Source organism: Haplochromis burtoni, unplaced genomic scaffold (genome assembly GCF_018398535.1).
Source record: "Haplochromis burtoni strain Fernald_Lab_line unplaced genomic scaffold, NCSU_Asbu1 Contig_294, whole genome shotgun sequence".
NCBI lineage: Eukaryota > Metazoa > Chordata > Actinopteri > Cichliformes > Cichlidae > Haplochromis > Haplochromis burtoni.
The window spans coordinates 73,464-88,729 of record NW_024582655.1 but is presented as its reverse complement, the minus strand read 5'-3'; the positions used below and the strand labels follow the sequence as shown (position 1 = coordinate 88,729).

The following is a 15,266-nucleotide window of genomic DNA, read 5'->3' as shown; positions in this document are numbered from 1 at the left end:
TAACATGGACTACTGCACATATGGTGTAGTAAAGCGATGGCTTTGATGTCTTTTTGTTTCGTGCTAATACTGTGGACTATCACTCTTCAGAAATTAATGTAAGATGCAGTGATGTGTAGTAAAAAACATTAACCACACCATAATCATTCAACAACTATCTTATTTGGCCATTTACAACACCTGTGACATAAACAGACAGAAGATTTTGTGCTGTCAGGACATCTTGTAGTTGTAGCTTGTAGACATCAGCTGGGTGATGCAGCCTGATGGAAACGTTTTCCACATGCCTGACAAGAAACAGGATGATGAGATATAAACAAATATTTTGATTTTCCACCTCACTCTGTACTGCATTTATTTGCATGTTGCTGTAGAGCTTTAGCTGGGGATGCTATATATGAACCCCTTAGGGATTTTTTCATATAGATTATGTCAGCTCAAAATGTATATGCTAATACTGAATTTAGTTCCATTTGACACATTTTTATGTTTATGTTAATGTCAGCATGTATCTGTTTTGTTTGGCACCACATATAAAACACTAGGACACAACCACAAAGTAATGAACACATGATTTACCTGCACAAGCATAAATGCTAAGAATGATGTCAGCTGCTTGTTTAGGTTAAACTCTACAAAGATCCACAGCAGAAGTCTAAACCAGTCATGATGCTGCTGGTTCAGTATTAACATGAATGAAAGAATCAATTTGTGGAATCACCACTTTAAATGTCAGAAATAATTTATATTTGTGATTTGATTTTTGAATTAATTTACTTATTTTCCTTTTTTAAACAAGGGTAAAAAAAAGGTTTTCTGAATCTGAAAATGTTTTATTCATTCATTCTTCTTCTTATTGCCCGTTAAATTATCTAATAATGAATTGTTATATTAATTTCTATATAAATAATGTAAATGAATGTACTAATATGCATTTTATTGCACAATTAAAGATTAAATCCCTAAATGCTTTGATGTTCTTGATGTGCCTGACTATCCTTGTCCTCCACACTTTTTACACTCAAACTCTTATCGCATTCACAAAGTCACAATAAAGAAGTCATTTGATGTAAAACCAACATTTAACAACTCAAAACTCACCTTTTAAAATTGCTTTTGGTTAATTTTTGCCTGTTTTATGACTTGTTATCCTATGTGCAGCACTTGTGATTCTCTGTCTAGAAAGGTGCTATATAAATAAAATTTTACTTACTTACTTATTTGTATTTATTCTACATCTCACTCTGGCAAAATTGATAGTATGGATAACAACTTTGGCACTGGTATCATCAGGGCTGGGAGCAGAACATGTGAACTGCCTGTCAGTTTATAAAGGAATGTAGCTACAGTTATAAAGGCGCACAAATATTTGTCTTAGACTGCAAATGCCAAACAGGAGAGACTCTCTGTGCACGATCAATGAACTTGTCACACACAAGAACAGCTCATGGTGAGCACGCAATACCCTCAAACACATTACCATTCTGTTTGTTTGGCAAGGGCTGTGGCCCTTTTCAAGCAGGGCCATGCTTTCAAACCAGCTGCACAAACTGATGATGTATTTCGTTTTTAACAGACAGGAGGGATACTTCCCATAGTCTGACCCGTGCATGCCCATCTGTTCAGTGTCATCCTGGACTGCTGCAGCAACACTAAACTACTTTGAACTGATTAATTACATTGAGCTTGCACTGCAATGCCTTATTAGATTTTTGCTACCAAACTGCATGAATTACTGCAACTTATATTTAGAGTATATCAGTAGAATTCAGCTAACAGTATACTATGAAGGGATACTTTTTAACAGTGGAAAGCAAAAATCACATCATTTCGTTGTCATTAAAAGTATTCAGATTAAGCACAGCGATGTTGCAGTCATGATATGCTGCTCTCCCCTCCATAAGCTACCTTCATTGGTTGAAAGTATCGGCACTTGGTATCAGATGGAGCAAATTTTGGGAGCGGCATACCATTGGTCGTTTGCGCCACATGATTTGCAGTTTCAGCCGCTCCTCGTGAGCCCGCGTTTAAGCTACGTGCACGCGCATCCTTCTTTCCTCCTCTTTATCGTACCCGACATTGATCCCCGTCCGCTGACGACAATGATCTGCTTATTTCTGTCCATATTTGCTCAGATCTTTCAGTCAGGTTGGTAATAAACGTGCTTGTATCTGCTCCTCTGTCACTCACGGGCCTCCAGTCTGACTTTCACAGGATCATTTTCTCCCAGGAAACCCTCCGGACAGATGCCTCGGCTAGCTGCTGGCAGCGGCACAGTTAACCGGTACAGCAGTGGTGTTGCGTTGCCTTTACTAACTTTAGTTTGACAGAAGAAACTCGGACTGACTAGTGGTTAGTTTTTCTGTGACCGTGGGTGATACTGCAGTGTGGCCAGCTTGTTAACTAATCTATGCTGAGAGCCGCGTGGTCCATGTGTCCTCCTCAGCGTGAGAAAAGTTGATTCATCGTCCTATTAATAGCGCGTGTGTGCGCTGATTGGCTGCTGCAGGAAGAGCTTTGCAATGGGGCCGAGAAAGAGGGGGCAGCCAGACCGGTCCGAGCTCGAGGATTTGGTGGCTAAACACGCGAGAATCGAAGAATTTGGTGAGGAACACCCAGAAAGTTGTAAGCGCGAGGTTTGTGGCACGAGCAGCTGAGCGTTAGGGGCGTTAGGTTTGATCCTCCACAGGCCTCCACGGTGTGGGAAGTGCAGTGTGGATGAGTGACGAAACGTCTCTCCCACTGACAACGCTACGCGCAGATGAACAGAATCAACCTTTTGGCATTTACTTATCTGGATGATTGAGCATGCATCAAGACGTAGTGTGGTTAAAACAGCAAATGCATGTAGTGCTTTCAGACGTGTGCACTTTTGCTTGCGAAGTTTTAAAAGGGGCTTTCTGTGCTTATTTTCAACTCTGTATTTCTATTGTTGGGCTCTACTTTGCACGATTAACAGTTCCAAATATTCATTGTAGACGTTTTACTGATCTGGGTGTAGCCATTCAGTTCATCCCTGTGCAAACAAGAGGTTTAAACCAGGGGTGCCAAACATAAGGCTCCAGGGACCAGAATCACCCGGCAATAAATAAACATAAATTTGAGGCTCTTAACTGTATTTAAGACCTCCCCCACAACCCCCCCCCTCCCCCCCCAGAAATATTTCTGGTTTTTTGTTTCCACAGTAAAATAAGTGGTAGCACTTTATAATAATGTCCCACTATTAAGCATTAGTAAAGTTTAATTCATCATTTATATCACTACTCCTCTTTAGCATGTGTTTTATAAATACAGATGTTTATTCAGCTGTTACTGTTTCACCTTGTACTACTATCACTGCTAACAATAATCATAATCATGGTCATAATAATAAAATGTCTGTATTTAAAAATTGCATACTGAGGAGGAGTAATGCTTTGTAAATGATGAGTTCAGCACTTGCTAATACCTTAATAATGCCAATCTGTGTAACATCATTATATAGTGCTACCAAATAAATGCACAAAATACTGTATTTACTGTGAATTAACAAAAAGTTTCCTCCTTATATTTACAGGACAGTTTGGCCAACAAGCTATGAGAACCTTTTCCGTAATTTTACACATTAACTTCTTCCAGTTTAAGCCCAAAGAGTTGTGCTGACAGCTTTCTTTCATTAACTACAACAGTGAGAAAACTGGGCTGTACTGTTGCCATCACACTTCCTTTTCTTATATTGAGAGATCTCTGGGACAAATGTGGCCCACGCTGATGTCATTCTTTGATATTTTGACCGGCTTTGATGTGAGCAGCCAACACTGTAACGGTACATATGTGACATAAAATAAGGAAATGCACAACAGGCCCCCTTTAATGTGTCTATGCGCAGAGTGCAGTGGCTACAAGCAGAATAATTCTAATTGTATTGTCTGAGTTTAAGCACGTTTTATTCAACTCTAGGCTGGACTGGGGTGAATGAACGCACCTTCGTTGCCGTAAAACCAGATGGCGTGCAGCGGAGACTGGTGGGCGAAATCGTGCGTCGTTTTGAGAAGAAAGGCTTCAAACTGGTGGGGCTGAAACTTGTGCAGGTATGCCTGGAGCAGTTGCGTGTTTCCAAAATATTTTGATCTGTGACCCATGAACCACGGTATTATCCATTAATCTGTCGTGTGTGTGTTTGTATACCAGGCCTCAGAGGAGCTTCTTAGGGAACACTACTGGGACCTGAGGAGCAGGCCCTTCTTCGGTGGACTCGTAACCTACATGAGCTCGGGACCAGTTGTTGCGATGGTGAGACTCCTCGACGTGATGCGCACATTGTTCCACGCTGAGGTTTTCGCACTAGCTTGTGGGGTCACTCCGATTACAGATGTGCTGTAGTGTACCTCTCTGTGCTCCTCCAGGTGTGGCAGGGCTTGGATGTGGTCAAGACTGCACGGAAGATGTTGGGAGAGACCAACCCTGCAGACTCGCTGCCTGGAACCATCCGGGGAGATTTGTGTGTGGAGGTGGGCAGGTGAGCGATTTCACTCTACTTAAAGGAGAATTAGATTTTTATGCCATGCATTTTCATTTATTTCAATTCAAGCTGAATGTCTCAATTGATTTGTATCATTGTGGTGGTACACAGAGGCAAAAACTGTCACTGACTGTCATTGACTGAATTCTTGCATGAAGAGTTTGCTGATATTAATTGCAGAGTTCAAATGATTAGTTAATCAATATACATGGTAATTATTGTAATTATAAGCGTTCATGCTTTTTTTGGAGCTAACAATCTTAGAAACATGTTCTGCATGGCCTCTAGTAAGTCTGTGAGGAACCTTTTGAGTCTTTTTTGATCAAGATAGGTGCTGCCATTCACATTTTAAACATGCTGTCTCAGAGTGATATTCAAAAACTACTTGTTACAGCTAGACTGTTGTAATTTCTTACCATCAGGATGTCCTAAAAGCTCCCTGAAAAGCCTGCAGTTGATCCTGAACGTGGCACTGAGAGCACTGGCAGAGACTAGAAAGCCTCTATATAGCCTTTCATTTTACACGAGTCCTTAATTACACCTTCCTCCGTCTCTTTCTCCCTCTGTTGTTGGGACTGCTGTCCCTCCTCCTGCACTTCTGCACTGCTGGTGCTAGCAACAACAGCCTCCTGTGACTGCGAGAGCTTGTTATTAGTTGTTGCCGGTACTACTGTTGACTGTGCAGCTGCAGCAGCTGCCCCGACAGCTAACATGTCAAAGGACCTTATTATCCTAAGGGTGCCAGTATACCTTCCTCATTGGTGGCTTGCTTGCTGAGACAACATCATCACACGGTCACTTCTATTCATGCTCAGAAAGATAGTCGCCACTCAGACAATGCCGACGCATAAGCGCTGATATAACATCAGGCTTTAAACCTTCCTTTTTGATAAAATTATAGTTCGCGCTGGATCAGGTGACCCTGAATCCTCCCTTGTTATAGGCTCAGACTTCTGCAGGACTTCCCATAATGCACTGAGAACTTCTTCTCCACTCACCTCTTTTCACTACTGCATGTCATAGTTTTGTCGTCCCTCTCACAAAGCTCCTGTTTTGTCCTTGTTTCCCTGTGCGCTCCGTTTCCCCTTTCTCTCGTTTTCATAAGGGAACATGTGATTGTTGGGCCTTTGCAAAATAAAATGACCTGTTGTTGTCAATTGGTCCTATATAAATAAAGCTGAATTGAATTACTGTAAACATCTTAAATCAGACTTTTTGAGATGTCATCAACTTCAAAAAGTCTTTATTTGGAAAAATAAAGTCAATGATGAGGACAAACAGGTGAATTGTCCCTCAGACCCCTGCTTATTATTAATGAATGACTCAGTTTGTGTTTGGGGCAGATGGTATTTCGAGTCTCAGTGTTCTTTAAATGTTTGTTGGCAGAAACGTGATCCATGGCAGCGACTCTGTGGAGAGCGCGCAGAAGGAAATCTCTCTGTGGTTTCGTCAGAGCGAGCTTCACCGCTGGGAGAGCAGCAGCAGCCGCTGGCTCTACAACTGACTTTCTGCATGAACACTGTCCGATCGTAAACGTTTTTTTGTTTTTATCATATAAGGTGGATCACGTCATACCTCAGATGAACTGTTTGGCTTTAGTAGTTTGTAGCTACTTGAAAGCTCATCTCTGCCGTCCTGTATTTCATCTTTTTCATACATTATTTTATATCTTAAGGGAGGTGAGACGACACTACCAAGCAAAATGCACTAAGTGAGCAATAACCTGGCTTCTGCTTTCTTTCCAGCTTTTGCTTGTTTTTTCAGTCCACAATATTAAAAAGTAAAACTCAGAACGAGTTTGAGAGGCACTGATGTAAGCAGTTCATGTATGGTACAAACATGTAATGTTTATATGAAGCGTGTCCCATAGATGAATGTTTTTCTATATTTTATTTTGGCACTTCTAACTAAACGGGAGCAGTTTACCAACACATTGTCTTTGCCTTGCACACACGTTCAGCTTCTTGTACTTTCCAAGTACAAAGATGTAAAAGTAAAAGTACTTGAATGTAAACTTTCCAGCTCCCCAAATGCATATAGCCTGTTAAAGTGATGCTGCACTAAATAATGTTTACCTGATTGGTCACGTTTATGCTTTTATTGGCTGTTAAGAAGCTTTATTTTACCACTGTCCAAAAAAAAAGAATAAACCTAACATACTTTTTAAAATGTTCTTCTTGTTGTGAAGTGAGACACACACACACAGACGACACAAGCCCGGGTTAATTGTTCTGAGCACACATATGTTTAATATTTAATACACAGAGATAGAGATCGATGCGAGAATTTCCATACTGAACAAAGAGGATGGGTTTCAGTGGAGATTTACACAACTCCCTGTACATACGATGACAACACGCCACTGTTCACCGTCCCATCAACAGCCAGGCAGAGAAATGAGAGAGATGAGATCTGGACTGAACCCTCGACACAGTGGAACTCCTTTTGTATGTGGACACAATCTGACCTTAGAGCCCCATCAGGACTCTTATGGAGGCGACTCATTGTGACATGTGAAGCAAAATGTTTTAAGCAGCAGCTGGGAGAACCCAGGCTTCTGCAGGGGGTTGGAAATTAAGTAATTTGACTTCCTATTTGTTCCGTGTATGCTCATCCTGACTTGAACGCCACACTTTTGTGTGAACTTTGACCTTAAACCGAGGCCTTAGCTTTCTGCTTCCTCGCACACTGTCTAAGAATATGTAGATGCATAAAGCAGAGTCCCTGATTGTTAATGGTCTGCCAGATGGCCGTTGGTAGGACTGATGTCTACATGCCGGTGTTGCCTTTCCTGCTGCTGCTGTTCTTTTTCCTTATTTTTGTGCATTTTGGGGCTTTGCTTTAAAATGAGGTGGAGTTTTCACTGATGATTAACTAAATGGAGGAAGATGAGGAATAACTCTGGGGCAGATGCAGGACAATTGAGGTAAATATAGGAAGAGATACAGTGTGCTTACAGGGTGAATATAAGGTTGATACAGAGAAGGGAGGTAGTTATGAGGCTGGGTTACAAAGCTCATGAATCATTACAATGCCCTGCGTGGGACAGAAACAGGATGGCAGGCAGGTTTCTAGGTTTTAAGGTCTGGGACAGGAGGGGGTATAATAGTTACAAGGGACGATACACGGCTTTAATGGTCGTTTTAGAGCCAAAGGGGGGACTTTTACATGACCGGGGGAAAATTACAAGGTTTGGGTGGCTGAAAGCTTCTGGGCAGGAGAAGAGATCTCGTTAAGGAGATGGGTGGATGCGTGAGGTGTTAAAGCAGATCTCAGGTGTCACTCGGGTACATAAGACACCTGCCAGACGATGATGTGGCTCCGCTCAGCTTTGCACAAAGTAGGTTTGTTCTGCGAAGCCCCACCACCACCATTTTCTCCTTCCTCCGTCTCATCATCCTCTCCATCGCCTGAGAAGAAAGAAAAAACAAAGCAGAGCCATGAAAACATGAAAGCAAACTTTGTGTTCAAATAGTTACAAGCATTTTGTGTACTTTTTGAAACTGCATCATTCATCATAATTTGATGTGATACTATTGTACTTTTCATGAGTCTAAATACACTCACGTTGCTCTTTCAGACAGCTAATCAGCTTTGCTGTTCAAGCAAAAACAAAGACCGTCTGCTGTTATTTACACTTAACCAACTTACCTGGATGCTGTGGTAAAGAAGCAGGCATGAGAAAGTACATAACTATGCTGGTGACATGGATTATAAAAGGCATGTCCTATTCCAGTAGGTTTCTTTAACCTTTAATTAACTAATTACTCATTACTTGCTAATGAACCATCCAAGTCCAAGACCATTACAGGACCAAACGGAAAAAGTTCCAACTTCTCAAATTAAAAAACCATGGCTGCTAGGGGTGAGTGGTTCAATCCAGGTATCAGAAACACAAGTACCAATGCTTTTATTGGTATTGGACCGATACTAGTGCCACAGGATCGATAATTTAGTTTGTGAAAATGGAAAAAAAACATAAAACGTGTGTTTTGTTGTGTTAATTATTACTGTGGAAAGTAAAAACCACAGTGATTTATTAGCCCTCTCCTACATAAGCTGGCTTTAAAAGTTGTACCTTTATTAGTGTTGGGTACTTACCTTACAATATAAAGTGCCATGAGGAAACTGTTGTTGTGATTTGGTGCTAAGTAAATAAAACTGAATTGAACTGAATAAGTTAAAAGTATGAATATCGGTATTAGTATCGGCAATACTGTATTTACTCGATATCAGATCGATACCAAAATATGCAGTATCGGATTTACGCACTGGTTTCAGGACAGGTTTGAATGCTCACCTATGCGGAAGTCGATGTAACCCTCGCCTCCACTCAGCACCAACACGTTCTGAACACTCTGCGCCTCCGTCTCTGTGGGAGCGGTGGAGCCCTGTCCTTCTGATGGACTGTCTAACACACTGCCATTTAGGGTAGCCAGGACATTGCCTGTCACCAAATGAAAAAGAAAAACAGGAAAGAAAGATGTTACTGAAAATGACATTTACGTATTGAAAGTGTCACTGATGACACCTTCACAAAGTAACAAAACACAATCTTTCTTTAACGTCAGATTAATATATCAGAAAGGTTTGGAAAGAAGCAGAGCTTAGATAATAAATAGTCACTAACATTTTGAGAGCGATGGAACAGTATTATCACAGATTTGTGATGTCTACATATGTGTCTTTCAACATTTAAGACAAGACGTGTAAATTTAAACATGCTTATTAGTGCACAGTCCATTTAAAATTTAGAATTAAAGGGAGCAGAGATTCAGGCCTACCCGGCACAGAGACGAAGAACTTGACAGCATCACGGTGTCCATGGAAACAGAGTTGGGCCTGTGCCATTGAGCAGTAGGGGATGAAGCTGCCGCTGCTCTTCTCAGAGCCATCGTCGCCGTACACATGGATCACCCCGCCAGAAGATGTAGGTGACACCTTATTGGCTGGTAGAGAGAGTAAAGGGTAAGAGTACACGAGTAACACGTGTTTGTGAACAAATCACATTCGGTAGCATGACATCATCAAATAAAAATTTATTTTCCACAGATCAACTGAAAACAAAGGATTTTTGAAAAAAAAAATCTCAGCTCGCTAAAAGACGCCCGCTGCATGCAATGGATTTGTTACGCGTAAAAATAAACAAATCATAGACATGCAAAACAAATCCCAAGTAAAAAGCTGCTTTTAAAGTTCAGCAAACTGTGAAATCCTTGCACACAGTGTACTCTGTGACCTTCAGCTAAACTGTTGCACTGCTCAAAGAGCTGGACACGTACCCAGAACAAGCACATAGCAGACAAAGTTTAACAGCAAGCGATACGTTGTATCAGGAGACACGGAGGCTCGACCGGGTGAAAAGGAGGTTAGGAGCGCTCCCACTTACCCCTCAAACCCAGGAGCTGTCCTCGGTGAAGGACCACCGCTACGGGAGGCGGAGGAGAGTGGAGGGAGAGCGGGAGAAAGAGCACAGCAACAGTAACAGTTACGACGGAGAGTTTGTGAAAGGGGTGAAACCACAGAGGGAAGCAAAGAAAAACAGAAGGTGGAGAAAGTTGGGGAGCTGATGGGGAGAAGAAGAAGGAAACTAAAGAGACTGATAGAGAGTGCTGCGGTAGCGGAGAGTGTTTGTGTGGACAAATGAGCCAAATTCGGCCACCTAATGAATTTCCTTTACGGAGGACATTTGACAAGATTGGGTTCATGTTAAGTTTACTGTAGTCCTACCTGCTGAGCTTCAGGTTCAGCACACATTCAGTTTGTTTGTCTTCGTTCACTGTCATCTAAATTTCATTTGCACTCTTTTTTTCTCTGTCTTTTGCGTAACCTCTGTGCTGCTCCAGTCCTGCCTGTTTATTATAAAAAGAACTAGCTGAGACCAGAAACTGCATTTCCTCTAGGAGCCACTTACCACCAATCGTAGCAGCATGGTTGAAAAGGACACAGATTGTGGAGCGCATGCAAGTCAGACTTTAGGAATTCTGCTACTTAAAATCATCATCTCACGAGGCTGTCCTTAACTTAAAACTTGCAAAATCAATTTCATTATAAAGTAAATAAAGTATATTTTGATGATTATGATCATGGTGTTATTTGTGATTGATTGGGAAGTGTCCCTTTCTAATGGATTATTGAACTCATGTCTGTGTGGTTCAGATCATTGCAGAGGTTTTGGTGAGTTAAAGTCCTAGTGTTTAATTATCCAGTATGGGTGTCTGTGTTACACCATGGGGAAGCTGATAAATTAGGACTCCATCACTTCAACCTCATCAGGTTAAAAAACAAAAAAACCCCAAACTTTAAAAGTTGAATTTTAAAAATGCAGTTTAAAAGCAGTGGGTGAGGTCACAGTGACTACGTAAATATTTGATACTGCTTATAGCTGAGGGTGGAGCTGGTTTGCATGGAGATGCCTAACAAGTGCATTAAACATCTGCTTTGATAGCTTGGGCAGGGTTTCTTTGTAGTGAGTGTGGTTATTACCTCCCTTTGTGTTTATAATGGCTTGCTCCATGAGTAATATAAGTCAAGTTGTGCCCATTTGATCAGTTTATAAGTTCTTCTTTTATTTTGTAAAGTGCTGTTGTGTTTTTGATTTACCTTTTAACATTTTGGAGGGTAAAATAAAGCCAACTTTATGAACTGTACACCTGTATCTGTATCCTTTGGGAGCCTGGTCCCGTGCATCAAATGTAACAAACATTTGCTGACAGGTTATCCAGATATTCTGCTGTGTAAACCACCTAAAACTTCAAGTATTTAAGACAAATAATCACTTTTGATCCTTTAGGCACCAAAAAATAAAGAAAAAAGACTCATACTCTCTGTCAGTGGGATGGAGATGATGACACCGTTTCCAGTCCCGACCCAAAGACGATTTCCACCAATCAGAAGCGCTGTGATTCGCACAAAAGAGAATCCCAGCTTGCCGGTACCTACAAGACACAACCAGAGTGAGTGGGATGCTGCACAGATCACATGCAACTCCAAAAGTGAAACGTCACACTTCACAAAATAAACTAAGATAAATTCACCCAGCATCTTGCTGACGTATGGCTCTATGTCTACATCCTGGAGGTGCTGGTGCGTGTGCGCATGATAGAGACGCAAGGTTGAATCCAGTCGGATCGACACCCAGACTCCATCACCGATCCAGGCTAGCTGCCGTACCTGACTCTCCCTCCGAGGGTGGGCATCGAAGGACTTCTGCCAAACAGAAAGGATTTAGTGGTGTTTATTATATTATTACAACTGAAAATAACACGTTTGCAGCACTGAAGCTGCAGACGTTTCTTCAGCACAGCGATGCGACAGCGGGCTCGTGCCTCACCTCTATCTGCATGCTCTTTGGCTGAATGACGTGGATCTTGTTCTTGTAGCCGCACCACACTTTATCGTGGACGACGGCCATGCAGCGGATGGAGTGATGAGGTCGGCCGAGGTCCATGAGGTGGTAGTTGGACAAATCCCACTGGCCATCTGATGACAGAAACACACACATTAGCTAAATGTGTTTCTGTGAGTTTTTGCACATCTCTGCTTCATTAAATGAGGTAAATAAAGGGACCGTCCCTGTAACTGTCCTCTGGAAACACTTTGAATCACAGCCTGTTAGACAACTGATGAATCTCAGACAAGAGATTTCTCAAGACCTGAGCTGCCGAGCTAACCTAGCTAACAATAATACTGTGGGTTGAGGCTATTTATTTATATAAAATCAATATATGGAAGAATTAATACAAAGGTAAATAAACATACATATAAATTAAATCATCCCTACATTCCTTTCTAATGTGCATTTTTGTGCCTTTTGTGTCATATTACTGGAGTCATTTATCGACTGCTTTCTCTATCTTTGATTTTGACTGTGCACGCACATTGAACTGGTGGCAACGCTCCAATTCCACCTGCAACCATAACTTCCCCTAACAGACTAACGTCTGGTGTCTCTGTTAAAGTTCGATTACCCTCCGATCTGTGGAATATCGCGAGTGTCCCATCGGCGAGGGCAACCAGCACGCGGCCTTTCACATGCCTGCAATTACAAGGATGGAGATCACTGGACAAACTGAAACTCATAAAAATAAAATCCTCGACTCTGCTTAAAACTACATATAAAAATAAGAGATGCATTGATGTCTTTTTCTTCTTCTTACACCAGACTGAGCACTGAGTCTTTAAGTTTGATGGAGTGGAGACACTTCTTCCAGTTTCCCACAGCTGAGTGGACATAAAGCCTGGAAGGAAAAACAGAATCAGGATACTCCCGAGCTCACAGAAACTATAAGATGCACAAGATTTATGTGTGTTTTAGCTGGAAGGCACAAGGATGAGGATAAAGTAACTGTAAAGCTGTTATGTTTATCAAAAATCATCCATCAAATGTTGATTTAAGCTTTAACTTACTCTAGTTGACTCTAATGACTCTAATGACTCTAATGACTCAGGGTTAAAAATGCTGAAAAACGCCATAAACTGCTGTGATAGTGGACACTGTGAGGCTTCAGCAGACGTTGTGAGTGACTCACCAGCCATTCTGGGCCCCGAGCCACATGGTGGGGGCCACGCTGGTGTAGTTTTTGGTCTCATCACCTCCATCCTCTGACTCTGGAGGGTGTGATGTTTCCTCCTTGGACTGGCCTGAGCTCCTGTGTGGAAAATTCAGAGTTTCAGGTTCCAAACAGGGAAGTTGATCCACTTTTGATGGCATGCTTACAGTAACTGTTTCCTTCCCTTGTCTGATAACGTGCTATTTAATTTATCCTAGACAATCCTGAGGACTTGTCAGACTTTGACCTCCTACCTATCAGAGGCATCTGCTGGGCGAGGCTGAGGATCAGTGAAGACGTGCTCAGTAAACGGTCCCGGAGGTCCAGATCTCATTTCTGTGTTGCTGGCCGTTGACTCGGGAACTTCTGTGGCCTCCGTGGCTTCCTCGGCTGATTGGGCTGGGTGAATCTTCCCATTCATCGGTGGAGCAATGGGAGCTAAAGCAAAATGACACTATGACATCCACACCTCTCACTTTCCTTAAAAGTACATGAGTGAAGGAGTATCTATCATGCGCCCACCTTGTCCTTTGTCCATGATTGGCGTATCTGTGCGAGAGGAACAGTTGCTACGTGCAACGCTGCAGTTGGTGGCGCAGCCGACTAGAGTGATGCCGGCCAACATGCCCTCCACGCTGCCGGTGTCCTCTCCTCCCCCTGCTCCACCTTCACCTGGATCCAACACGATCTCTCCGGCTGGATAGTCGTTCTCGCTGGCAGCTGTGCACAGGCACACACCCACAGACAGACACACAGACGCACTTTAACATATGAAAATGCAAGAAACCCAACATTTACCGCAAAGCAACAAGAAGTTGAAGGCAGTCACATGTTCAAACATCTAACAAAGCAGCACTTCCACTCTCACCTGGCACGCTGGAGATGCAGAGTACATGGGCATTGCAGACATTGAACTGGTCAACCAGTGAGCCGGGCTGGTTGGCATCGATGATGACCACCTTGCTGGCAGAGTGGGTGCTGGTGAGGATCCACACTCGACTGCTCATTGTGTCTGTTTCCTGGAGCTCCTTTGACTGAGGGAGCAAAGGAAAGAGGAGACAAAGATGACAAAGAGGAAGAGCACAGATGTCTTTAAATGATCACTGCTCCCTGATTATTGTGGAAAACGTGACGAGGAAATCTCACAGAAGTGAGATGTGGATAATGTGGACCTGCTGTTGTTAAACTACGTCTCAATACCTGACAACAAAAATGGCATCTTAGACACTTTCCTTCTTTACTCTGCACATTAGATAAACATGGAAAACCCAGCAGAAAATATCACTTCATTGCCGACCAGCTGCGTTACACATTTTCCTAGAGTAGCAGCATGAAACAACAAGCTCTGGTTTAACTCTCGTAAAGACGACATGTGACGACCGCCCCTGGACCCTTAATGATAATTAGAACAGATTTGGATTCTTCAAATACAGCAGAGATGAAATATGATAGAAATCACTCAGTTACACCAAGTAGGTGTTCAAAGGGGGAAAGTCCTCTCCACCCCGAAGAGGAGGTGTGGCTTGTTTCCAAACAGCAGCACATGTGCCCATTGTCTCAGTGCTCTAAGAAGCCCTTAGGACAGGGATGTGAGTCGCATACACCACCCTTTTTTTAACTTATTGTAAAAAACACAAATATTTCTATAGCATGCGGTGAAAAAATAGGAACTTTTCTGTCATTTAACTGTATTTGTATTAGTACTTATGGTCTCAGGTTGTATCAGTAGAAAAAGATGTAAAACAGTTAAAAGACCCAAGTTAAATAGTTTTCCACATTTTCCAAAGCTGAGCAGTGGGCCAGATCTGAGGCTTTGAGATGCTTTTATTTCTTTTTGTTTCATAATCGATGGGTCAGTAAAGGAAGCACCGAAGCACCATTCATTAGTATTTGGATAACTCAGCCTGCTCCTACAATGGCTCCTGGACAGATCTTCACTTAATCCTTCTAAGCAGAATTAAATTTGCACACAGCCATGACTCGTGTATGCTATCTAGAATCGTTTTGAGCAGTTAAATGCATCTAAAGATTTTTTTTTTTAGACAAGAAGACAGGAAACGTGGCGAAAGACATCCAGTAAATGGCCTCACTGCACATTTGCACCCTTGTCTACTCGGTGAGTGAAACCAGCACCAGCAGAAGTATTTTTAGACATACTCTAAACGACTGAGGATAATTCTTGCACATATTAACTTATAGTGTTCTGCGTTAGC

At 42.2% G+C, this 15,266-nt stretch overlaps 2 protein-coding genes across 26 annotated transcripts in view; one reads left to right on the top strand and one right to left on the bottom strand.

The window, feature by feature from the left end:
- Positions 1-2,028: 2,028 nt before the first annotated feature.
- Positions 2,029-6,660, top strand: nme3 (NME/NM23 nucleoside diphosphate kinase 3). 2 transcript variants are annotated; one of them, XM_005940795.3, is made up of 5 exons: positions 2,029-2,148; positions 3,940-4,070; positions 4,171-4,272; positions 4,386-4,498; positions 5,888-6,654. In XM_005940795.3, exons 1-5 carry the CDS (start codon positions 2,103-2,105, stop codon positions 6,003-6,005), a joined length of 510 nt encoding a protein of 169 aa, XP_005940857.1. In that variant the 5' UTR covers positions 2,029-2,102; the 3' UTR covers positions 6,006-6,654. The 2 variants fall into 2 exon arrangements, with proteins under 2 accessions (XP_005940857.1, XP_005940856.1); XM_005940794.3 differs by lacking the exon at positions 2,029-2,148 and adding an exon at positions 2,522-2,604 and having other exon boundaries at positions 5,888-6,660.
- A 63-nt stretch (positions 6,661-6,723) lies between these two features.
- The window catches only part of mapk8ip3 (mitogen-activated protein kinase 8 interacting protein 3), a 32,037-nt gene continuing 23,494 nt past the window's right edge, over positions 6,724-15,266 (bottom strand). For 21 of the 24 annotated variants that reach the window (XM_014339569.2, XM_014339573.2, XM_014339572.2 and 18 more), the window contains 13 exons: positions 13,922-14,087; positions 13,576-13,773; positions 13,308-13,491; positions 13,033-13,152; positions 12,661-12,741; positions 12,472-12,539; positions 11,835-11,983; positions 11,539-11,710; positions 11,326-11,439; positions 9,891-9,929; positions 9,286-9,450; positions 8,802-8,948; positions 6,724-7,911 (listed from right to left, as the gene is read on the bottom strand). In XM_014339569.2, coding sequence (XP_014195055.1) covers positions 7,781-7,911; positions 8,802-8,948; positions 9,286-9,450; positions 9,891-9,929; positions 11,326-11,439; positions 11,539-11,710; positions 11,835-11,983; positions 12,472-12,539; positions 12,661-12,741; positions 13,033-13,152; positions 13,308-13,491; positions 13,576-13,773; positions 13,922-14,087 — 1,734 coding nt within the window. In that variant the 3' untranslated portion in view covers positions 6,724-7,780. The remainder of the gene's footprint in view (positions 7,912-8,801; positions 8,949-9,285; positions 9,451-9,890; positions 9,930-11,325; positions 11,440-11,538; positions 11,711-11,834; positions 11,984-12,471; positions 12,540-12,660; positions 12,742-13,032; positions 13,153-13,307; positions 13,492-13,575; positions 13,774-13,921; positions 14,088-15,266) is intronic. The other 3 variants (XM_014339570.2, XM_014339579.2, XM_042227979.1) reach the window with 2 other exon arrangements.

Bases quoted from the DNA above. Each gene is read 5' to 3' on its own strand.
- nme3 (XM_005940794.3), top strand. From the start codon at position 2,523: ATGGGGCCGAGAAAGAGGGGGCAGCCAGACCGGTCCGAGCTCGAGGAT. The intron at 4,071-4,170 runs GTATGCCTGGAG...TTTGTATACCAG, and splicing joins TGGGGCTGAAACTTGTGCAG to GCCTCAGAGGAGCTTCTTAG. The intron at 4,273-4,385 runs GTGAGACTCCTC...GTGCTCCTCCAG, and splicing joins CGGGACCAGTTGTTGCGATG to GTGTGGCAGGGCTTGGATGT.